The sequence below is a fragment of the Ranitomeya imitator genome, chromosome 1 (assembly GCF_032444005.1).
Source record: "Ranitomeya imitator isolate aRanImi1 chromosome 1, aRanImi1.pri, whole genome shotgun sequence".
In the NCBI taxonomy this organism is placed as follows: domain Eukaryota; kingdom Metazoa; phylum Chordata; class Amphibia; order Anura; family Dendrobatidae; genus Ranitomeya; species Ranitomeya imitator.
Window position 1 is genome coordinate 1,197,511,103 of NC_091282.1, and position 27,006 is coordinate 1,197,538,108.

Below are 27,006 nucleotides of genomic sequence, written 5' to 3' on the forward strand. Positions count from 1 at the left end.
CTCATATATCAGCATAGCCTCTATCCTGCATGAATTTTCTTTCCCTTTCCATAGGTTAGTGGTTTCAGTTAATAAAATCGCACTAAGTTTCAGTCTACTATCTTCATTTCTTCATTCATTTTCAGATGTGCAATTTGTGAGTTTGAGTTTTCTCTTTTTTGGGGGGGGGGGGGGAGTGTCTCTCTCTGTAATATAGGCTGAACGTGTGGTCTATGTGTATCCAGGCATATATATATATATCATATGCTCATATATATCAGCACAGCCTCTATCCTGCATGAATTTTCTCTTTCCCTTTCCATAGGTTAGTGGTTTCAGTTAATAAAATCGCACTAAGTTTCAGTCTACTATCTTCATTTCTTCATTCATTTTCAGATGTGCAATTTGTGAGTTTGAGTTTTCTCTTTTTTTGGGGGGGGGGGGGAGTGTCTCTCTCTGTAATATAGGCTGAACGTGTGGTCTATGTGTATCCAGGCATATATATATATATCATATGCTCATATATATCAGCACAGCCTCTATCCTGCATGAATTTTCTCTTTCCCTTTCCATAGGTTAGTGGTTTCAGTTAATAAAATCGCACTAAGTTTCAGTCTACCATCTTCATTTCTGCATTCATTTTCAGATGTGCAATTTGTGAGTTTGAGTTTTCTCTTTTTTGGGGGGAGTGTCTCTCTCTGTAATATAGGCTGAACGTGTGGTCTATGTGTATCCAGGCATATATATCATATGCTCATATATATCAGCGCAGCCTCTATCCTGCGTGAATTTTCTCTTTCCCTTTCTTCGTTTTCCATAGTCTGTTTTCTCCGTCCTCTCCGAGACTATAGATACTTTCTTCCCTCTCCACACTGGAGCTCCGTGTACATCCCCTCCCCCTACACATCCCTGCTGCTATTTCTAACTCTGAGAGAAGGGACAGCCATCAGAACGGAGGCGGAGCTCTATCAGATTTTTAACATTTTTTTTTTTTTTCAAAACGTTCCACTAGATAAAAGCCTTACAGCAGCAAAATGGTGGAAAGCTTAATGACGACTGTGGAAAGTTTCTGTGCCTGTTTCCGGTAGAGGGCTGTGGTATCTGGCAGGCAGAGAGCAGGGCGATGTGTAGTCACCGGACCCCGCTCTGCTCCCTCCCAGCCTTTCCTGCCTCCACATCTATTTCCATTGCTGTCTGACTCACTGGCCCTTTACAGGACTCGCTGGAGCTTGTGGTCGGCCTGTTTTAATGCAAAAAGAAAGGCTCATTTAATGGGCACAACGTCCACTACAACGCGGGTGACGATCCCCCAGTGGATGGCAATGGCAGCAGCTCTACCATGAACACACACTGTACGTCAGCTTAAAGGGGATTTCTATTTTAAGGACATATATAACTTTCACAATATCTCCTGCCTCACTGCCAGTGACTGAAAACATTCTTATGTATTTACAGAGGCTGGAAAACCTACAGTACCTAGACCGTGTCCCGGGGTTAGGATATACCAAAGCTTTCATACATTGAACAAGCCCTGCACCGCCCCTTTAACTGGACTTGATCAGGACAGGATTTTTTTTAGCTTCGAAATAAAAACTAAATAAACTAAAAGCTGAAATCTGAGCATTGGTCAACAGTAATGCTTCATTCCAAGGAAGAGGCTTATGGTGGAATCAGTGTATTGATTGCACCCCGTAGTGGAGGTCTGGGGCATCACTAGTGGAGCTGATCTGTGCACAGCTATATACAGATAGCACCCCCTAGTGGAGGTCTGGGGCATCACTAGTGGAGCTGATCTGTGCACAGCTACATACAGATAGCTCCCTCTAGTGGAGGTCTGGGGCATCACTAGTGGAGCTGATCTGTACACTGCTATATACAGATAGCTCCCTCTAGTGGAGGTCTGGGGCATCACTAGCTGATCTGTACACTGCTATATACAGATAGCTCCCTCTAGTGGAGGTCTGGGGCATCACTAGTGGAGCTGATCTGTACACTGCTATATACAGATAGCTCCCTCTAGTGGAGGTCTGGGGCATCACTAGTGGAGCTGATCTGTACACTGCTATATACAGATAGCTCCCTCTAGTGGAGGTCTGGGGCATCACTAGCTGATCTGTACACTGCTATATACAGATAGCTCCCTCTAGTGGAGGTCTGGGGCATCACTAGTGGAGCTGATCTGTACACTGCTATATACAGATAGCTCCCTCTAGTGGAGGTCTGGGGCATCACTAGCTGATCTGTACACTGCTACATACAGATAGCTCCCTCTAGTGGAGGTCTCATGTATCACTAGTGGAGCTGATCTGTACACTGCTATATACAGATAGCTCCCTCTAGTGGAGGTCTGGGGCATCACTAGTGGAGCTGATCTGTACACTGCTATATACAGATAGCTCCCTCTAGTGGAGGTCTGGGGCATCACTAGTGGAGCTGATCTGTGCACAGCTACATACAGATAGCTCCCTCTAGTGGAGGTCTGGGGCATCACTAGCTGATCTGTACACTGCTACATACAGATAGCTCCCTCTAGTGGAGGTCTCATGTATCACTAGTGGAGCTGATCTGTACACTGCTATATACAGATAGCTCCCTCTAGTGGAGGTCTGGGGCATCACTAGTGGAGCTGATCTGTACACTGCTATATACAGATAGCTCCCTCTAGTGGAGGTCTGGGGCATCACTAGTGGAGCTGATCTGTACACTGCTATATACAGATAGCTCCCTCTAGTGGAGGTCTGGGGCATCACTAGTGGAGCTGATCTGTGCACAGCTATATACAGATAGCACCCCCTAGTGGAGGTCTGGGGCATCACTAGTGGAGCTGATCTGTGCACAGCTACATACAGATAGCTCCCTCTAGTGGAGGTCTGGGGCATCACTAGTGGAGCTGATCTGTACACTGCTATATACAGATAGCTCCCTCTAGTGGAGGTCTGGGGCATCACTAGCTGATCTGTACACTGCTATATACAGATAGCTCCCTCTAGTGGAGGTCTGGGGCATCACTAGCTGATCTGTGCACAGCTACATACAGATAGCTCCCTCTAGTGGAGGTCTCATGTATCACTAGTGGAGCTGATCTGTACACTGCTATATACAGATAGCTCCCTCTAGTGGAGGTCTGGGGCATCACTAGCTGATCTGTACACTGCTATATACAGATAGCTCCCTCTAGTGGAGGTCTGGGGCATCACTAGCTGATCTGTGCACAGCTACATACAGATAGCTCCCTCTAGTGGAGGTCTCATGTATCACTAGTGGAGCTGATCTGTACACTGCTATATACAGATAGCTCCCTCTAGTGGAGGTCTGGGGCATCACTAGTGGAGCTGATCTGTGCACAGTTACGTACAGATAGCTCCCTCTAGTGGAGGTCTGGGGCATCACTAGTGGAGCTGATCTGTGCACAGCTATATACAGATAGCTCCCTCTAGTGGAGGTCTGGGGCATCACTAGTGGAGCTGATCTGTACACTGCTATATACAGATAGCTCCCTCTAGTGGAGGTCTGGGGCATCACTAGTGGAGCTGATCTGTGCACAGCTACATACAGATAGCTCCCTCTAGTGGAGGTCTGGGGCATCACTAGTGGAGCTGATCTGTGCACAGCTATATACAGATAGCACCCCCTAGTGGAGGTCTGGGGCATCACTAGTGGAGCTGATCTGTACACTGCTATATAGAGATAGCTCCCTCTAGTGGAGGTCTCATGTATCACTAGTGGAGCTGATCTGTACACTGCTATATACAGATAGCTCCCTCTAGTGGAGGTCTGGGGCATCACTAGCTGATCTGTGCACAGCTACATACAGATAGCTCCCTCTAGTGGAGGTCTGGGGCATCACTAGCTGATCTGTACACTGCTACATACAGATAGCTCCCTCTAGTGGAGGTCTGGGGCATCACTAGCTGATCTGTACACTGCTACATACAGATAGCTCCCTCTAGTGGAGGTCTGGGGCATCACTAGCTGATCTGTACACTGCTATATACAGATAGCTCCCTCTAGTGGAGGTCTGGGGCATCACTAGCTGATCTGTACACTGCTATATACAGATAGCTCCCTCTAGTGGAGGTCTCATGTATCACTAGTGGAGCTGATCTGTACACAGCTACATACAGATAGCTCCCTCTAGTGGAGGTCTGGGGCATCACTAGCTGATCTGTGCACAGCTACATACAGATAGCTCCCTCTAGTGGAGGTCTCGTGTATCACTAGTAGAGTTGATCTGTGCACAGTTACGTACAGATAGCACCACCTAGTGGAGGTGTGGTGATGACTCGGCCATTGCTGAATATTCCACTTTGCTTTCCAGTATGATTTAGGTCATTGTCCATCTGTCCTGTGACGCTCCGTCCAATCAACCTTTCTGCATTTGGTTGAATCTGAGCAGAAAGTATCGCCCTGTACACACAGGATTCATCCGGCTGCTTCTATCTTCAGTCACATCATCATTAAACACTAGTGACCCGGTGCCATTGGAAGCCATGCATGTCCGCACCATCACACTGCCTCCACCATGTGTCACAGAGGGTGTGCTGTGCCGAGGATGAGGAGTCCCTCACCTTCTCCATCCTTTCTCCATCCCGTCATTATGGTACAGGCTGATCTTAGTTTCATCTGTCCTGTGAATGCTTTTCCAGAACTGTGCAGCTTCTTTAGATGTTTTATGGCCAAGTCTAATCTTTCTATTTTTAAGTGGGATTTTTGGTTTGTGCCTTGTGCTGAACCCTCTGTATTTGCTCCCATGAAGTCCTCTCTTTATGGTAGACTTAGATACTGAGACGCCTACTTCCTCACTTGTGTGGATGTTATGGAGGGGTTTTCTTCACAATGGAAAGGATTCTGCGATCATCCACCACTGTTGTCTTCCGTGGACGTCCTGGCCTTTTTGAGTTCCCAAGCTCATCAGTACATTCTATTTTTTTGGTAGAATGTACCAGACTGCTAACTTGGTCTCTCCTAATGTATCCGCTATCCCTCTGATGCATTCCTTCTTTTTTATTCATCCTAATGATGGTCGGTTTGTCTTCCATTGAGAGCTCACTTGACCACATGTTGTGGGTTCATAGCAACAGCTTCCAAATGCAAATGCCACACCTGGAATCAGCCCCAGACCTATTAGCTGCTTAATTTGTGATGGATTAATTAGGGGAAATCCATTGCAGCCCATTGAAGAGCTTCTGAGCTAATTGTTCAATACTTTTGGTCCCTTTAAAAAAAAAAAGGCAGCGATATATTAAAGAGCTGAAATTTCTTACTCCAATTAGGATGTAAATACCCTTAAATTAAAGCTGAGAGTCTCCACTACAAGCCCACAGTGGTTTTATGACTGCATATTGAATGTATTTTGGTAAACGGGTGAAATTCCACATCTGCGTCATTGTCCGAATATTTCTAGACCCAACAGTATGTTATTTTTTTTTTTAATTACTTTAATGTAAGGCAAATCTTTACTGTCTTCTTATTCTCTTATAATTAATATTATCTACACAGAATATGGTTAAGGACATCTCCATGTTGTATGTGACGTATTCAGAGGACATTATAGAATTATCGCAGCAGTTCTGAAAGTGGAAATATAACAGGGCAGTGATTTCCTAATACCTGTATCTCCCCTCAGTGTTTGTCTATATATGTAGCCGTATACAGCGGCAGGAGATGGCGGCCGGCCTCACTAATGCAGCGTGTGTTCCCCATATCTCTAGGCGAGCAAAACTTAGGCTATATCTGGAGCAGCTGAAGCAGCTGGTGCCGCTGGGACCCGACAGTAACAGACATACCACTCTAAGCCTCCTGAAGAGGGCAAAAATGCACATTAAGGTGGGCGACGCCGGTGTCTAGGATTTATTATCTATTATCTGTCTATTATTCTATCTATCTATCTATCTATCTATCTATCTATCTATCTATCTATCTATCTATCTATCTATCATCATCTATTATCTATCTATTATCTATTATCTATCTATTATCTATTATCTATCTGTATATCTGTCTATCTGCTATCTATCTATCTATTATCTATCTATTATCTATCTATCTATTATCTATTATCTATCTATTATCTATTATCTATCTATTATCTATTATCTATCTGTATATCTGTCTATCTGTTATCTATCTATCTATTATCTATCTATCTATCTATCTATCATCATCTATTATCTATCTATTATCTATTATCTATCTGTATATCTATTTATCTATCTATTTATCTATTATCTATCTATTATCTATCTGTATATCTGTCTATCTGTTATCTATCTATCTATTATCTATCTATCTATCTATTATCTATCATCTATCTATTATCTATCTATTATCTATCTATCTATTATCTATCTATGATCTATCTATCTATTATCTATCTATCTATCTATCTATTATCTATCATCTATCTATTATCTATCTATTATCTATCTATCTATTATCTATCTATGATCTATCTATCTATTATCTATCTATCTATCTATTATCTATCTATTATCTATCTATCTATTATCAATCTATCATCTATCTATTATCTATCTATTATCTATTATCTATCTATTATCTATCTATCTATCATCTATCTATTATCTATCTATCTATCTATTATCTATCTATCATCTATCTATTATCTATCTATCATCTATCTATTATCTATCTATCTATGATCTATCTATCTATTATCTATCTATTATCTATCTATTATCTATCTATTATCTATCTATCTATCATCTACCTATTATCTATCTATCTATTATCTATCTATTATCTATCTATCATCTATCTATTATCTATCTATCATCTATCTATTATCTATTATCTATCTATCTATGATCTATCTATCTATTATCTATCTATGATCTATCTATCTATTATCTATCATCTATCTATTATCTATCATCTATTATCTATCTATCTATTATCTATCTATCATCTATCTATTATCTATTATCTATCTATCTATGATCTATCTATCTATTATCTATCTATGATCTATCTATCTATTATCTATCATCTATCTATTATCTATCATCTATTATCTATCTATCTATTATCTATCTATCTATTATCTATCTATCATCTATCTATCATCTATCTATCTATGATCTATCTATCTATTATCTATCTATCTATTATCTATCTATGATCTATCTATCTATTATCTATCTATTATCTATCTATCATCTATCTATTTATCTATCTATCTATCTATTATCTATCTATTATCTATCTATCATCTATCTATTTATCTATCTATCTATTATCTATCTATCTATCTATCTATCTATTTATTATCTATCTATCTATCTATCTATCATCTATCTATCATCTATCTATCTATCTATTATCTATCTATTATCTATCTATCATCTATCTATTTATCTATCTATCTATTATCTATCTATCTATTTATTATCTATCTATCTATCTATCTATCATCTATCTATCATCTATCTATCTATCTATTATCTATCTATTATCTATATATCTATTATCTATCTATAATCTATCTATCTATTATCTATCTATCTATTTATTATCTATCTATCTATCATCTATCTATTATCTATCTATCATCTATCTATCTATCTATCATCTATCTATCTATCTATCTATCTATCTATGATCTATCTATCTATTATCTATCATCTATCTATCTATCTATGATCTATCTATCTATTATCTATCTCTATCTATTATCTATCTATCATCTATCTATTATCTATCTATTATCTATCTATCTATCTATCATCTATCTATCTATCTATCTATCTATCTATCTATCTATCTATGATCTATCTATCTATTATCTATCATCTGTCTATCTATCTATTATCTATCTATGATCTATCTATCTATTATCTATCTCTATCTATTATCTATCTATCATCTATCTATTATCTATCTATCTATTATCTATCTATGATCTATCTATCTATTATCTATCTATCATCTATCTATTATCTATCTATCTATTATCTATCTATCTATTATCTATCTATTATCTATCTATCTATCTATTAGATAGATAGATAGATAGATAATAGATAGATAATATCTATCTATTATCTATTATATAGATCTATATATCTATCTATCTATAGATATATAGATAGATTATCTATCTATATATCTATATATCTATCTATATAGATAGATAATCTATCTATTATCTATCTATTATCTATCTATTATCTATCTATCTATTATCAATCTATCATCTATCTATTATCTATCTATTATCTATTATCTATCTATTATCTATCTATCTATCATCTATCTATTATCTATCTATCTATCTATTATCTATCTATTATCTATCTATCATCTATCTATTATCTATCTATCATCTATCTATTATCTATCTATCTATGATCTATCTATCTATTATCTATCTATTATCTATCTATTATCTATCTATTATCTATCTATCTATCATCTACCTATTATCTATCTATCTATTATCTATCTATTATCTATCTATCATCTATCTATTATCTATCTATCATCTATCTATTATCTATTATCTATCTATCTATGATCTATCTATCTATTATCTATCTATGATCTATCTATCTATTATCTATCATCTATCTATTATCTATCATCTATTATCTATCTATCTATCTATTATCTATCTATCTATTATCTATCTATCATCTATCTATAATCTATCTATCTATGATCTATCTATCTATTATCTATCTATCTATTATCTATCTATGATCTATCTATTATCTATCTATCTATTATCTATCTATCTATTATCTATCTATGATCTATCTATCTATTATCTATCTATTATCTATCTATCATCTATCTATTTATCTATCTATCTATTATCTATCTATCTATCTATCTATTTATTATCTATCTATCTATCTATCATCTATCTATCATCTATCTATCTATCTATTATCTATCTATTATCTATCTATTATCTATATATCTATTATCTATCTATAATCTATCTATCTATTATCTATCTATCTATTTATTATCTATCTATCTATCTATCATCTATCTATTATCTATCTATCATCTATCTATCTATCTATCTATCTATCATCTATCTATCTATCTATCTATCTATCTATGATCTATCTATCTATTATCTATCATCTATCTATCTATCTATGATCTATCTATCTATTATCTATCTCTATCTATTATCTATCTATCATCTATCTATTATCTATCTATTATCTATCTATCTATCATCTATCTATCTATCTATCTATCTATCTATCTATGATCTATCTATCTATTATCTATCATCTATCTATCTATCTATCTATTATCTATCTATGATCTATCTATCTATTATCTATCTCTATCTATTATCTATCTATCATCTATCTATTATCTATCTATCTATTATCTATCTATGATCTATCTATCTATTATCTATCTATCATCTATCTATTATCTATCTATCTATTATCTATCTATTATCTATCTATCTATCTATCTATTATCTATCTATCTATTATCTATCTATGATCTATCTATCTATTTATCTATCATCTATCTATCATCTATCATCTATCTATTATCTATCTATCTGTCTATCTATTATCTATCTATTATCTATCTGTCTATCTATCTATTATCTATCTATTATCTATCTATTATCTATCTATCTATCATCTATTATCTATCTATTATCTATCATCTATTATCTATCTATTATCATCCATCCATCCATCCATCATCTTCATGACCTCCTATTTATTTGCTATGTGACCCTGTATATTTGGGTTCTTGCTTCTTTTCATATCAGAAATTAGAAGAACAGGACCGAAAAGCACTGAACGTCAAAGAGCAGCTTCAGAGAGAACATCGCTACCTCAAGCGTCGCCTCGAGCAGCTGTCCGTCCACGGCATGGAGCGCCTGCGCACTGACAGCATGGGCTCCATCATATCCACTGACTCCGAACAAGGTGAGGGCCACTTCCCATTACAGGGTGGAGGGAATGGACGGCGGTACTCTGAGGCGGTGCTGGACAGGGCCCAGTGCTACGCTCTGCAGGTTCCGCCCCAGATGGGCCATCATCTACATCCTCAGATCCTCACACTCGGCACGGTCTCCCGATCTCCCGACCTCCTCAGCTCACTAGCTTGGGTGAATCCTTTCACCTGGTTCCACAGCTCATCAATCTTCCCCTCCAGTCATTGGCGGAGCACTTACTTTTTTAGCCCCCTCCCTAAATATCCCCCAGAGCTCACATTGTGACTATAAAGCTTTTAATGTGAATATTTTAGTTTTTTTAATTATTAATTATGTCGCTTAATAGCACTTTCCCTACGATTAGGTCAAGATAGATTAAGATTAGGGAGTTTGACATTTCTGGGAACAAGAACAGTTCTGGGTAATAATAAAGTAATTATGGCGTTCTCTCTGATCCGGAGACCAGCAGGTACGGGGGAGACCGTCAGCAGGCAGGACGATGGCCTGTAACTGGGCGAACGTCCATTCTCGCCTCTCATTTCCTTCCTTAACGTTTCCTACGGTCGATGGCTCAGGATAAGAAGCAATCCTCATCATCGTCACAAGGGACCTGAAGACGCGTCGGACTCTGCCATTTTGGACCTTTCAGGATATAATCTGGAGTCGCGGAGGGTGGGGGAGGGGATCACAGAGAATGACACCGTTACGGCACATGTGACATCACTGGCGGGAAGAGGGTTTAATTACTGAGATCATTGCCTATGTGATGAGTCTGGGGGGTCTGATTTTTTTTTTTTGAGGGGGAGTTTAGGGGTCTGGAATTATAGGGGTTACACGTTAGATAGCGGACGGACAGTCGGACGGACAGTCAGCCGGCAGCTATCTTACCCGACACTCCCACGCATAGGTCTTCTATGAGAGAGCCGATGCCAGACTCATCCTCTGGCGTTGGCTCATTTCCTTGAGAATAAAAGGTTCGACAGTCCGAAATTGGACGCGTCTGATTCTTATCTCCCCCCCAACATCATCTGTCAGGGGCCACCATGTGGACAAACCAACATTAGACTTCAGACTGCAAACTTGTGAATCCTCGCACGGTGTGCACCTCACACTTTGAAGATTCTCCTCTGGGGACCACATACATGCGGTCACATGCCGACTAGTCGTGCGTAGCCTCACCTCACTCAATGGAAGCGTATTGAGCAAAGTTGGACAAGTCTAGTCGTAATGTGGCCGGGGGTATGCAATTCTCATACTTGCAGTCTCAGGACCACTCAATCACGGCACTGGAGAATCCTAACAGCGTACAGTGTGCGCAATGTGAGAATTCATAAGCCTAAGGCCGGACAACCCCTTTAATGGATGTATTTGATCATTTTACTTAGTTCATGATGGGAAGGTTTACCACGGTTAATACACTGCGCATCCATTTTTTATGTATTCTCCACCTAGTTTATCGTAACTAAATGTACACAGAGGATCACAGAAAGTTCTGTCCGCTATTTAATATACTACCCCTCCGTACTGCACAGACTTGTTTTTAGGAAAAAAAAAAAAAAACAATGCAAAAAAATAAATAAAAACAAAACACTAAACTTCTAAGCAAGTTAGAAAATGAAGGTGGGGTGTTGGTGGAGGAAAGTGTAGTTTTGGGGGTTAGTAGGCGTCGGCAATGATTGTGTGGCGTTTCTGGCTACGTATAGTCACGTCGTAACCGTCCCCGTTCTCCTTGTCTTTTCAGAGGTGGACATTGAAGGCATGGAGTTTGCAGCGGGTGAGATGGACAGCGTGGGAAGCGCCAGCGATGTCGACGACCACTACAGTTTGCAGAGCAGCTCGAGCGACAGCGGCTACACCCCACATTCCCTGAGACTTAATTCCGGCCTCTTATAGTGGCCAAATGACTGGACCAACTCAGGACCACCCAGCTGAAGGCACTTATATATATATAGAAAAAGAAGAAAAAAACTAAAAAAAAAACAACTGCAAGAAAAGAAATGTTACCCGCCGCTCAGCCGGGACTCGATCCATTGCTACGTCCTGAAGAAGGAGCTTTAGTGCTGAGCGGCCCCCTACACGGCACTCGGAGACCCCCAACTAGCCTCTGGTGGAATCCTCATGGTAGTAGCAGAAAAAAAGAAGAAGGAAAAAAAAAAAAAAAGTGGCGCCCAATTTCGCAGTCCTCTCATTCCATTACTAAGTATTACACGAATACACGGGAGATATAAAGCAGGTCAGATAATATTTTTGATTACCAGAGATCATCTAGTTTATTTTTCAGAATTAATTAGTATTTGTACACGCTCGACGGAAGAGAATAAAGGCAGCGACGCTTCCCGGAGTCAGTATTTCAAGCACTTGGCGCGGGAAGAGAGGGGTCCGATGGGGGCAGGGAGGTGATTGCGATGTACAGGTTGTACTGTATACACGGACCTCATACACGTAGACGGCGTCTGGATCTCTCCCTGCCGACCAATCCGCTTCTACATTGCAGTATGCGGCGCTGTGGATTAGCCCAATGCAGGCTAATATATACGGAATATATACGTTTCCTTAAAATGGGTTTTCTCCTGTTTTTTTTTTTTTATGTATTTGAGGCTAAAAATCATTTTTGCGATTGGGTTTCTGCACCAATTTTGCACCGGGCTTATTTCGTTTCATTGCGCATTCACCTTTGTTGTGGTCCGCGGCTGTAAATCAGCCGAGAGGAGATTGGAAAAAGGATTTCAGACTGTTCTGTTGGAGGGAGCTCACTGACGGGTTCTCAGTTAACTCGTTCTTCAAATGCTACAAAAAACGAATGTGACATTTAAAAAAAAAAAAAAAAAGAAAAAAAAAAACAATTGCAAAAAATTATTTTTTTAGCCCTCAAATAGATATATTTAGATTTAAAAAAAAATGGTGAATTAAGGGAGACGTAATCTATGTGGTGGCTTGGCGAGAGATTTCCATAGTAGTGATCAGTATGGGCCCCCATTATGGTGCTAGGTGAGCCCCCCGTCACCGCTCGGTGCTTGTTTCTCTCTGTTCATAACCCTCGGGCCAATGTGGCTTCTCTGGAGAGGGAAGCGCTGCACATGTTCCTGCCTTCACCGGGGCCCCCCACTAAAGACCTTGATTGACTTTTGAATACCTATATCATGATAATAATACAGGATGATAATGATTTGCAAAAATAATGATATGCTGTGGGCCCCCCAAGAAAATGGAACTTCTGCAGCTCCCCCACGACTCTGCAGCCCCTCATGGCTCTGCATCCCCCCACGACTCTACAACCCCATGGCTCTGCAGTCCTCATGGCTCTGCAGTCCCCCTCGGCTCTGCATCCCCCAAGGCTCTACAGCCTCCATGGCTCTGCAGCCCCCCACGTCTCTCCCTGACCACACACTTGCATTATGGTTCTGCAGCCCCCCATGGCTCTGCAGTGCCCCATGACTCTCCCTAACCACACACTTGCATTATGGCTCTGTAGCCCCCCATGGCTCTGCAGCCCCCCACGTCTCTCCCTGACCACACACTTGCATTATGGTTCTGCAGCCCCCCATGGCTCTGCAGTGCCCCATGACTCTCCCTAACCACACACTTGCATTATGGCTCTGCAGCCCCCCATGGCTCTGCAGTGCCCCATGGCTCTCCCTGACCACACACTTGCATTATGGCTCTGCAGCCCCCCATGGCTCTGCAGTGCCCCATGGCTCTCCCTAACCACACACTTGCATTATGGCTCTGCAGCCCCCCACGGCTCTGCAGCCCCCATGGCTCTCCCTGACCACACACTTGCATTATGGTTCTGTAGCCCCCCACGGCTCTGCAGCCCCCCACGTCTTTCCCTGACCACACACTTGCATTATGGTTCTGCAGCCCCCCACGGCTCTGCAGCCCCCATGGCTCTCCCTGACCACCCACTTGCATTATGGCTCTGCAGCCCCCCCATGGCTCTGCAGTGCCCCATGGCTCTCCCTGACCACCCACTTGCATTATGGCTCTGCAGCCCCCCCATGGCTCTGCAGTGCCCCATGGCTCTCCCTGACCACACACTTGAATTATGGTTCTGCAGCCCCCCACGGCTCTGCAGCCCCCATGGCTCTCCCTGACCACCCACTTGCATTATGGTTCTGCAGCCCCCCACGGCTCTGCAGCCCCCATGGCTCTCCCTGACCACACACTTGCATTATGGCTCTGCAGCCCCCCCATGGCTCTGCAGTGCCCCATGGCTCTCCCTGACCACCCACTTGCATTATGGCTCTGCAGCCCCCCCATGGCTCTGCAGTGCCCCATGGCTCTCCCTGACCACACACTTGAATTATGGTTCTGCAGCCCCCCACGGCTCTGCAGCCCCCATGGCTCTCCCTGACCACCCACTTGCATTATGGTTCTGCAGCCCCCCACGGCTCTGCAGCCCCCATGGCTCTCCCTGACCACACACTTGCATTATGGCTCTGCAGCCCCCCCATGGCTCTGCAGTGCCCCATGGCTCTCCCTGACCACACACTTGAATTATGGTTCTGCAGCCCCCCACGGCTCTGTAGCCCCCCACGGCTCTGCAGCCCCCATGGCTCTCCCTGACCGCACACTTGCATTATGGAGTTTCCGCACGGTCTGATGCAGTATACAGCATGGGAGCGCCTGTATAAGTCTTCTATAATATGCACTCAGATGTCCCCGTAAGACCCCCATAGACTCCCCCTCTAAACGTGGTACTCGGGTAGGAGAAAGCCGCTTGTTTTGTGTGTATTCTTTCCGCTACAGATGCAATATATACAGATTTTTTTTGGCTTCCGGCTGCTGCGTATTATTACATTGTGTTTCCTCAGCACTATAGGAACTACGTCTGGAATGGCAAAAAACAAACAAAAAAAGTAAAATAACTAAAAAAAAATGTAGGGGAAAAAAATCATGCTGTGAAACGGCACCGTTTATTTTGTATACTAATATATGTATCTATGAGAATTGTAGCAATACTATGAAGTCGTAGTTTAGTTTTATTTTGTGTACGCGGCCTCGGTTCCTCAAGTGAAGTCCGGTAGAGGAAGGGCGGTATGAAGGGGGGGAGAGGGGCTACTGGGGCGATAGTGTTATAACGCCCGCCGGAGGAGAGCCCGACGTCACATGGGGGAAGGCAGATGTCCAAATGTAGCCCCAGTCCTAGCACATCGTTAAAGCCGGCTGAACCATTGCTAAAGGTGGCCTTAAACTTTCATTAATGGGGTATTCCCATCGCCAAGTAGGTGTAATAACCATAATATTGGCAAATAACTCCAATTAGAAATTTAGTATAGTTCTTCTGATTAGCTATGTCACTTACCTTATGTGAAGGGCGTTGCACTAACTTAGTTGCTAGTGGTGGTAACCATGGATATCTAACTGTCACTATATGAGTGGTCGTAACCATGGATATCTAAGCTACTGTCCCGCCCTGCACATGGGGTAAGTGACATACCTACTCAGAAGAACTATACTTTCTAATATATTTCTATTGGAACTATACTTTCCAATATTTCTAATTGGTGGTATTTGCTAATATTATTATTATTATTAGACCTTCTACATATTGGGATAGGATCTTGGAGATGGGAATACCCATTTAACTCATTCAGCCAACCGAAATTCTTAACGAGCCCTCACACATATGGGCGCTCAGTTCCACCGAGTGTGCATGTGTTTTTTTGTTTTTGTTTTTTTTTTTAACAAGGATAATGGAATCGCTGCGAGACTCCTTATCTTCCTTAAGAACAAAGGATCGGGCATGTTGAAATCCAACATGACCGATCCGTCTGCCAAACGAACGTCGGCCAAACATTTCAACACAAGCCTAGTGTGTATGAGCACCTTAAGCTCCAGGACACGTTTATGGTCTCACAAGTTGATGACAAAGCAGCTATTAAAGGGGTGATCCAGAAAACTGTGATGGAAAGATCTTCGTCAACTTTTTAATTTACTTTGTGTTCCCATTTATAAAAATCTCCAGTTGTGATCATTGATAGTGAACAGCCATGGTTGTATTCAGAACCTGTACAAACATAAATAATGTTCACAGCTGAGGGTTTGCTGCAGGTATATGCAGCCTAAACAATCCTCCCAAACTCCAGTCTAATACCCTTTACAGCTAATTTGCATAGTTTCTTTCCCATGGAGCATCGTTTGGAAGACTCCATATTGAAGTGGTCACTTGCCATAAAAATGTCATTTCTTTTTACCTGGTATAAATGCCGCCGTTCTCCTGAATCCGGCGATGTTTTTCCCTTGTTCCTGCGACTCTCTGTTCCTGAGATACGGCCCTATATTCCCTGTCTATAAAACTAGTCTTGTCAGCCAAGGGGGCGGGGACATCCATAAAACTGAGGACCAATCCCACTTGGCTTAAAAGACTAAATTCTTATGCATCAAAGAAGAGGCGATATATCAGGAACAGAGAGGCGCAGGAACAAAAGAAAAACGTCGCCGGATTCAGGAGAACGGCGGCATTCACACCAGCTTAAAAAAATACATATTTATGACAAGTGACAGGTCCTCCTTAAAGGGGTTGTCTTATGTTTCTATCTTCAGGAGCACAATTTTTCCCAGCCTCTTGACTTCCTGCTTGTCAGGGATGGTACCCTTCTGAAGATTGACATACTACAGAATTAAAAATCCCTCTGTTCCTGAGAAAGGAAAATATTTTTATTAAAAGGTAATTGCAATTTATAAGATGAGACAACCCCTTTAAGGAGAAACAGTACAATACATTTATATCAGGAAAGTATTGGGTTTGGCAGAGATTAGGAATTAAAGTACAATGGATATTAGAAAGTTCCAAAACTTTTTACAACATTATGACCAAGCCCTTTTATCGACCCTTTTAAAGGGTATTATTAAAAAGCAAAAGTTTCCAGGCACCAATCGGTATAGACGGAGGAGATTATTATTTACCAATGGGACTGGTACGTCCATAAACTTTTTGTTCTGAAGCACCCCTTTAAATATTTGTCAAAATGACCGCCTTCCGCCACCTGATCGATATCCTGGATTTCCAGTTTGAGGTTGTAGTAAAAGAAGAAAAAGCTACAGACGCTTTTCTGACGAGTGATTTTAGTACGTGTAGTCTATATTTCCTTGTAAAAAAAATAAATAATATTTTTTGTATTATATTTTCCTAAATGTTCTCAATATATTAGGGGGGTGGGGGAGGGGGAGATGGGGGGAAAAAAAAGGAAAGCATCCAAAATAGAGTCTCAGGGACTCTTTTCTTTTTCTTTTTGTTTTCATATTGTGCCTTGTTAATCGATTATACTTTATTTTTGGCTATGTCTGAGATTATTTTTGTGGTTACGAGACTTTATTTTAATACATATATTGTCTATTGTCTCCAGAACCAGTATAGGAAGTCTGAATAACTGGCGAATATACATGTAAATATATAAGAGCTCCCTTTAAAGCCCCTATAGGGACAGAAAGAAATAGAACAATATCTGCCCCCATTAAGACTGTAAACACTAATTATCATTTTTTATTATAAACCCCTTCTTATAGTTACCGTATGGTAATGACATCTTATATCTGTGAGTTCACTATATTTATACCATTTTTAAGAATTTCTACATATAAAAAAATCTAACTTTATTCTAATATTGGATTAAATGGGTTGCACCAAGTTTGAAAGTTATCCCCCATCTATAGAATAGGGAGCCGACCGTTGGGATCCCTCGAGAACGGGACTCTGCGGAGACCCGTCTGAATGGAGCGAAGTTCAAGCATACGCACTATTTTCATTCGTTTTACATGAGACTACCGTAGATAGCCAAGCACTGATTACCGTTTAAGCACATGTATAGTATAGCGGAAGCTTTATCTGCTTTACAATGCACTGCCTCACCACGCTACACAGATTTGTTTAGTAGGAAACAAGAAACCTAAAAAAAAGGGCACCTGGATGTTTTTTATATTAGTGCCGTAAACTTTGAATGGAGTTGTGGGGCATATGCTTGGCCGCCGCTCTATTGAAATTTCTCTTGGGTCCTGTAGATGGCGGTATAGAAGTCCCCCCCCCTCGTTTCTGCGATCATTGATTGGACCTCCAACAATTTAGCATTTATTACCTATACCACTGTAGGAGATCCTCTAATTACCGCCATCTGATATAGCAGAAGAAAATGGCATCAGGTTCGTGAGCTAGAACCTCCGCCAATCACAAGATTAGGATTTAGTCCGGTTTCACGTGTCTGCCATTCATTATCAAAGTACGAACTATGATTTTTGTACCGAAGCAGATGTCCTGACCCGAATACAACAGCCTTGTAGGACATATAGGAGTTTGGGTCGGTCGGGCACCCATCGCGGTCCCTACTTTGTGAATATTGGATGTGTGAAACTGGCCTTAATAATTGATATTTTTGATACTGTAATATAAATCAATGAGTGAAGATGAAAAAGGTATGCTGCTGGTAGACCGCCCTAACTTCCCCGTTATTAGTTGGGTTCCCAGCTAACAGACCACCACAGGTGCTATACATAAAAGGTTTGACTGAAGTTATTAATAGTTAGGGATTAACTTATTGATCGCTGGCGGTCCGACTCCATGGATCTAGAGAGCCGGGCTCTGAAAAGCTCTGACTGAATGGAGTGATGGCCAGACCCCATTTATTCACGATGGGAGCACCGTTTTTTGGGATCGCTGAAGGTTCCAGTGGTTGAACCCCCAGTGATCGATAAGTTATTCTCTATCCTAACTTATTAACTTGGATCAAACCCTTTACAGGTGGTCACATCCTTTAAGAACCTTTTTATGACTTTTGCTGAGTACTTCCGGTCTTCGTCATTAAATGCGGCTCTTCTGTGGTCTGCGCACTTCCAAAAATTGTCATTTATTTAGGTTGGTTAAGAAAAACACCACAGAGGCCGAAATCTTTCTCTCCAAACACCAGTTACTATATAAATCTGAATTTACATTTTTGGCAGCTTAAGTAAAGGGCATATAAGGAAAAAGGTTCGGCCGATCAATCGGAATACTTTTTTTTCTACTACAAAAAAAAGCAAGCCTCCGATTAGTCGTAAAGGAGCCTTTTTCCTTCTGTAATTTTTTTTATTTTTTTTATGAATGTGCCCTTTTGTTTGCACTTACTTGGCTCATGTCTTGCCAACAACAACAGATATTTGTGTATGTTTTATTTTCTTACGATCTTATGATTCAGGTGTAACCCCTCGCTAAAGAATACAGGGGAAGGAGGTGCAGTCACAACATGGCAGCTGACTATTCTCCTTGTGACTGCCCCGAAGAACTATAGTGTTTAAAACATTTTTTTTTTTGGCTTTTTACTATCTCCTAGTAGAGATAATTTAGCAATATTTGCTTTTTTTAACAACAAAAATGAATAGTTCTTCTGTTACGTCATATGCCTATTGCCTGTAAATCACGTGGGCAGCCATATTGTGGGCGGCTGGAAATATAGATATATATTTTTATGTTATCCAAAGCGTAGGAGACGAAGCGCGTCCTCTTTAAGGGCATAATCCAGATTAAACTGCACAGCTAAAATCTGCCTAAAACGTTAGTAGGCTTTGAAATAAACTTTTCCTTTTCTCATTTTGCACCGATTTTCGAGCTTTATGACATTTCCTTCTCCACTCGCAAGCTAAAGCGAAAGTGCTCTGTGGACAGTCATGTGACCTGATCTCCCACAATGCACTGTTGTGTGGTCACCTAATTCTTATATGTAGCTTTCTGACTGAAAGGAGAAGGAGAGAAAAAGTCATATAATTAAAAAAAACGGTGCACAATAAGTAAAGCAAAGTATTTAGAAGAATATTCAATGGATTATTATGACTTAAATGGTGGGTTAATGGAATATGTTAGGAAAAAGTGGAGCTTTCCTTTAAGAAATCCTATAACATACCACCAATGTGAATGAATTATTTATGCCTAAAACATGGCCGCCCCTCTGTGTACGCGAGACATCTTTGCTTCCATCACTGCCTTGGAAAACCCCCAATATTCACATGCCTAAACTATGGATAAGAGAAAATGTCGTTTATTGCACTATATCGAATGGAAAATTGGAGTCTTTCATTGGACGTCCATATTGGTGGTCTGCATCAGGTGACCCATCGGCGAGTGTATAACTACATGTCCCAGAATGCCCTGACTGCAGACCACTAGTCGCCAATTAAAGGAGCCATCTTATTTGTCAGATTTGATGACAGAAAATCGCCTGCTTCTTTTTCAGTGTTTATAGCTCTCTCCTAAGTTCTTCCATATTGTGCAAAAACCGCCGCCGCCGCACAAAGGACCTTATGTTTTGTTATGGTCGTGGAGAAAAATTGCCTTTGTCAACCTATCAAATTACGGCTTATATCTTTTTGATGCAGGTTAGAAAATGAAAGCTGAACTCTGATTGGTTGCTGTGTTCAACAAGTCATTTTATCTCCGTCACAATGGCCACTGGGATTTTAGTTGCTCATAGCAACCGGTTACAGCTGACTGGTTTCCTTCTGATTTAGAAAAAGGGGCTTCATTTTAAAGTAGAGACTCGAAAGCAGTTGCAACCAATCAGAATTTAGATAACATTTTCTAATTCTGGATAAAAAAAAAAGCGAAAGCTGAATCTTGATTGGTTGATACTTGCTGGTAGGTAAATTACTGTTGGGCCTTCTCTATAAGCACAGACAGCCATAACAACCAATCAGACTCCAGCTTTCATTTATGATCCTGCACTGCAGAAAAGAAGCACGGAACCTCATTGGTTGAGTCTTCAGTGTAAGCAGCCATTTTGTGGGGTGCGTCCACACAAGACTTTTCGAGCCCACAAAATGGCTGCCAAAACAAATCTCAGTCTCCTGCGTTACCATAGCTTTAGCCATCCTTAAAAAGCACATTCCAATTATGGTTGATAATGATGTACCATTAATAAATGAATTACCATTGCTATGCAAGTTTTCTTTTCGGTCCTGTAAGAATTCGTATGAGCCCGGGTTCACACAGGGCTGGGTTAATTTTTTTTTTACAACTCCATTTCCTTACCTATTAATAAAACCTGGGAATGTATTATATTCTCCAAATTATTCGGGGTGTACTTTTTACATTGTGTTGTTTTTTTTAACATCTCTGATTGCAGTCAGTGAATGGAAACATTCTTATTTACTACCCAGAGGTGACTGCAATGTGGGATGTGTGAACCCGGCCTCACTCAATACTGTAAAATCCGACACTGGCGCAGCTTCTCGCCGACGTGGAGCAGCTGTGAATGTCCAGACGTCCAGTTGATGACACTGTGTCCTATCATAATGTCCTGGAGTCTCGGGACTCGTTTCCCAGGACTTTGTGCTGTTGATTTGAGAATATCTTGTACATATGTTTAACACGATGCTGCAATACACGTGATGTACGGAAATAAAATTGTCTATAAAGAGAAATTTGCGACTTTTTGTTGTTTTCATATATACATCGTATACAACCCCATCCACATACTGTATATATCGGATGAACATTCACTTATATTGAGTCCGCTACCTATCTTTCCACTGCAAAGAAATTCCAAACCATGCAAATTTCGTTGAAAATTTTTCACCCTTTTAATGCAACATGAGCAGCGCTTACAAGCTTTTTACAATGGAGCTTGTAAGCGCTGTTCTTAAGGAGCACATTTTTAGCTTCCGAGCCAGCACTTCTCCGATTCTACAGACACAAAGCTGCATCAGAGAGTGCACAGTTCTGGCCAGCGGCTCATTGATGCAGCTGCTACGAACCTCCGTCCAGGAGGCTGGGGAGTCGCACGCTCCTGCTGAAAATAATGAGACAAACCCTTTAAAGGATTGTTCCCATTTTCATATATGGGTATTGTCAAATAGCACTTGTAAAAACAAGCACTTTTGCAATTTACTGCTTATTAAAATTTTTAGTAGTTCTTGAGATATTAACACTTGTGTTTACAGCTCGTTGCCTTGGAGACCGACCACCGACCAAAACAGCAGAACATGATCCGTGCTTATCAGTTCTTTTCTATTGAGCCTGTAAGCACTGTTTTGAACTGGACTGCACTGTTACCTCCTAATCCCAGGCAGTTTCAGTGCAGTGCTTACAAGCTAGTGAACGGTCTCGTAGGCAACAAGCTGTAAATAACGCAAGAACGGCGGCAAATTTTAATAAGCAGTAAATTACAAGAGTGCACTGACACTATCCACTCATGAAGATGGGAATAGCACTTTATAGGGATTCTCCCGTCGGGACTACTAAATGAAGACCCTCTGATGATTTTTCAGATTTTCATTCTGGCTGGATGGAGTCCTAGATAAGGAGAACTCTCCTGTATGACCTTTTAGGGCCTGTGGATAGAAGTTGTTTTGGGCCTTTGGTAGACATTTTATTTTCTACTACTGACCAGATGAGATTGTGTTGATGAGAATCCATAGTCAAATATTGCCGTCTCTGTACCACATTTATGGGTCTGCTAATCAGTATAACTGGCCTCTGGCTGATTTCACACAAAATAAAGCATAAATATGAGCATCTTTTTACTAATCTTTTTACTATTAATTCTTAGATGGTGTAAACTTACTCCAGATGGTTTTAAAATGCGCCAAATTTATCATAGTGGTTTAAGATGTTTCATAAATTTGATTCACCTTGTCTTGGTTTACACTCATTACATGGCAAACCTTGTTCCAGAAATGTGCACTGAAATTTTTTAACGGACCGCATCTTCCAAGCCACACACCTGTGTTGGAGAAACACTCCATCTTTTGCTCTAACAAGCCCTGTCATTACAACTCGACATTCCAGTATTGCATGCTCTTAAGGGAACAATTGAGAGAACTGTCTGCAGGCGCCATTATTGAGTCCCTCTACATAGAATCCACAGTGACGCTCCGGGGAAACAGGGAGAGGTAATTATTGCAAGTGACCGGGCCCTGAGCAAGAGGGGAGGGGGCCCACTCGCGGGTGCTGGCACTGGGCTCCCCAAACTCACGGGCCCTGTAGTCCCCGACAGCGAGCGAGCCCCACTGCTTGCTCAGGGTACCGGGACTTGGCCGGGTGGTGACACCTACCCTAAGTAGTACTCCAGGGTCTGTACAACATTTTTATTTCTCCGCTGCTGAAAATGAACATGAAACACCTTCCAGTTTATTGAAAGGATTGTGCAGAAACGCAAAAGAGGAAACCCCCCCCCCCCCCATCTTTTAGTTTTTGCCAAATTAATCATTTTGAGGATCAATGGTGATATACTGGAGGGGAGATATGTTTCACTGAGGTTTATTAGCTTCAGTGATATGAACCTGGAAGTTTGCTTCAGCACACTAAGTGTTGAGAGGGGTTAATCAGCCATGACAGGGCCAGGTTTTTTGTGAACAGCCAGAGTTGGGCGGGATGTCTGTTCACCATATCTCCACCCTAGGATAAAAGGTTTAGCCTCATGGACTCAGGTGTGCTCTAAAGTTGAGCTGACCCCCAGAGCTGGGCTCTTGTAAATCAGAGCTGAACCCGATTTTGTGAGCGGGTGGACCCCATAGTTTTACGGACTGTAATGAGTGTTGTGTGTTTATGCCAACGAGACCGAACGTGCGTATTTTGTTTGCACTGGTTTATGAAGCCTGTTTTTAATAAACCAGTTGAAGATACTCCAGTCTCTGCTTGGGAACTCTGCAGCTCCTTCAGGGTTGGCTTTGGACTCTGTGCTGCCTCTCTGATTCATGCCCTCCTTGCCCAGGCTGAGACTTTTGGTGGTGGCCCTCTCTTGGCAGGTTTGTTGTGGTACCATGTTCCCTCCATATGATGATAATGGATTTGATGGTGCTTCGGAGGATCATCAGAGATTGGTATATTCAGTTTCTTCAAAAACTGTGTGACAAGTGCAAGCACCTAGAAGAAGTAATAAAAGCAAAGAGCAGTAGCCCCAAATATTGATTTTATTTAGATTTCTCTTTTGTTCATTCACTTTGAATTTTGTTAATCATGCAGAACGATTTGTGAGAATCTGATGACATGTTTATTCTTTTAAATTCATCAAAATGATTTTTTTTATGTGAGATTACAAAAGAATATCCCAGGGTAAATAAAGGCTCCATTACACAGGTAATGACTGCAGGTCGTCACCCTCTGGCCGAACACACAAGGAATTACGTGAAGGCATCGCAGTCGCTGCACTTCCAACATTCCTTTCAGAGATAATTGTGGCGTCCCAAATCGCAGAGTAGACATGAGGGAGCTGTCAGACGGATGTATAACATGGAGGACGATCGCATCGCAGTGCACGGACTGGCCGGCCGCTCTACTGACCCGAGCCTGACAGCTGCACTCACTGGCGTAGCTTCTGCATTGTAAGGATCTATAGCAAAGAGCAAAGGTTTTTTTTTATCAATTAAAAAAAATTAAAAGTGAGTGAACAAAAGAGAAATCTAAATCCAGTCAATATTTGGTGACCGCAATTTGTTTTCATCAAAACTTCCAGGTACTCGTGACTTGTGAAGGATCTCGGCATATAGGTTGTTCCAAACATCTTGGAGAACCAACCACAGATCTTCTGTGGATGTCGCTTGTACCACGAGAGGTGGTGAGTTCTCCTTGGAAGTCTTCAGAGGCTGGACAGAGATGGTTTAGTGAATCCTGCATTGAGCAGGGGGTTGGACACGATGACCCCGGAGGTCCCTTCCAACTCTATCATTCTATGATTCTATAAAATCCTTCTATCTCGTCATGTGATCCCAGACAGACTAGATGATGTGAGATCAGGGCTCCGCGGGGGCTGGATCATCACTCAAGGACTCCTTGTTCTTCTTTACTCTGGTGCTTAATGACATCAGTTATATGTTTGTGGTCATTGTCCTGATGCAGAATAAATTCGGAGCCGATCAGTCGCCTTCCTGATGGCATTACATGATGGATAATTATCTGACTGTATTTCTCGGCATTGAAGACACCAAGAAATGGGCAACATTGAGGACCAAGTAAAGACGCAGTGGTCGGCCAGATGAAAGACACATTATTCTTACTTGCCTTTGAAATCGGAAGATATCCAGCAGTGCATTTCAGTCCCTCGTGCAAATTTTGAGAGTTGGAAAAATACATACAAATTCATTTTTGGGGCTAGAAAATGCTTCTTATACACAGGACCAGCTTTAGGTTTATGACTGAGGATTTTTGGGCAACAGAATCCCAGTGAGCTTTCAATCAATTTTTCTTCCTCGAATAAAACTTTTTTATTTTTCGGTCTACAGGGTTGTATGAAGGCTTTTTTTTTTTGTGAAAAGAGCTGTCGCTTTTTTATCATTACCATCTTGGGTCCATGCAACTTTTTGATATTCTGCTTTTAAGAAGATCCAGAAGCCGTGATTCTAGCATTTTTTTTTTCCTTACGTTTTGGTCATTCACTGTATAGTATAAGTAATATAATATTTTATTAGTTCAGACTTACCAATATCAAATGTTTTCTTTTTCATACTTTTTATATTTTATGTTATGGGCCGGAAAAGAGGGCATGATATGAACTTTTATGTTTTTTATTTGTTAAAAATATTTTTCTTTCGTTTTTTACATTTTTTTTTTTTTTTTTTTAGACTTTCCTTTACTTGACTTGATCACTATCACTTGCTCGCTTGTATACAATGTTTAGAAGCCTAATGATGCAACGGTTTTGCCAAATTTATTGATCTACTATGAAGCCCAGTCACATTGGCTTCATAGGTGCACAACCATGGCAGACACGGTGGGGCCTTCATCAGGTAAGATAATGCCATCAGATCTTGCCCAGGTTTTCATGGTTAGTGGTCAGGAATTGATTTAGGAGTTATGGTAGCTTTTAAAATGTAATCGCTTTTTTTCCAACGGGAAGGGTCGCTGAAACCATATTCAAACTCGGAATCCTAACTACGCTCCGGTGCTGTTGGTCTGTCCGTCTCCGTCAGTCCAGGAGAGATTATGTGAAGACCACCAGTCACTTGATTGCTGAGGCACCTAATTGGCTGCAGAGTCAGGTTATCGGTGGGCAGGACATCATCTTATGTTCACCACCACTCACTCGATTGCTGAGGTGGTCAGGACATCATCTCTTTCGGTGGAGATGGTCCAGAGCGGGAGCGCTGGAGCGGAGAGCGGATTCCAGGGGTAAGTATGACTTAGAATCATAGAATGTTAGAGTTGAAAGGGACCTCCAGGGTCATCGTGTCCAACCCCTCTTAATGAAGGATCCACTATACAATCTCAGACAGATGTCTGTCCAGCTTCTATTTGAAGACTTCCATTGAAGTAGAACTCATTACCTCTCATGGCAGCCTGTTCCACTTATTAAAGAGTCATTTGTTTCTTCCTTCTGTGATGCCGCGATAGTACCGTACGCAGCGAAGAGGCAGTGACTCACAAAGTTCAAACACAAAAGTCTCTTTACTGTGTTACTTCACACATAAAGGTGCATAGCGTTTTACAGTACACGACATCAAAGTTAAATACACACAGTTGCATCTCGTCTCAGTGCCTGTTTCATAGCACTACACATCATACGGCTTTAGATTTCAGTCCCTAAACAGGCCAGGCTTCCCTTTGTCCAGTTTCCCTGGATGACCGCACGCCATATTAGAGTCTCCAAACACAGCTTCACATGTTGCAGACACTACACACGTCAGTCCTCCTCTGACTAGTTCCTGTGGGTGTCCTTCACCGTTGTATCACAGTCTCTATACTCACACAGCCGTACACAGCCCAGGATATCCTTTGGATAGCAGCCGGGCATCATATCCACCTGTTTGCAATCGTTACACACGCCAGTCCTCTTTCGGGCACAGGACATCCACCTCCGGGCACAGGACTGTCCACATCCGACACTTTCGGGCATCGGACATCCACCTCCAGTTCACCTCCGGGCACAGGACAGTCCATATCCGAGACCAGTTACCATGGATAACTTGCATCGCTGCGGGTGCCAGGTTATTCAGCTGCCATAGCCTCTGGCCTGTGCTGCTTCACACACAGCCAGCGCTCTGCAGGCCTCTGCTCTGCACAACAGCACACACCAGACTGACACTGACGTTGCACCTGACACACCCATACCCCTTACTGCAGGGTTTTTAACAAACAAACCTGTGGCTTTCAGCCACATGGAAAACCCGGACCGGAAATCCGT

The 27,006-nt window shown here is 41.4% G+C and overlaps 1 protein-coding gene across 1 annotated transcript in view; it reads left to right on the forward strand.

The window, feature by feature from the left end:
- The window catches only part of MXD4 (MAX dimerization protein 4), an 85,734-nt gene extending 64,424 nt beyond the window's left edge, over nt 1–21,310 (forward strand). The window contains exons 4-6 of the mRNA XM_069744876.1: nt 5,691–5,805; nt 9,758–9,917; nt 11,667–21,310. Of these exons, the coding sequence (XP_069600977.1) occupies nt 5,691–5,805; nt 9,758–9,917; nt 11,667–11,818 (427 nt within the window). The 3' untranslated portion in view covers nt 11,819–21,310. The remainder of the gene's footprint in view (nt 1–5,690; nt 5,806–9,757; nt 9,918–11,666) is intronic.
- The last annotated feature ends 5,696 nt before the right edge of the window (nt 21,311–27,006 follow it).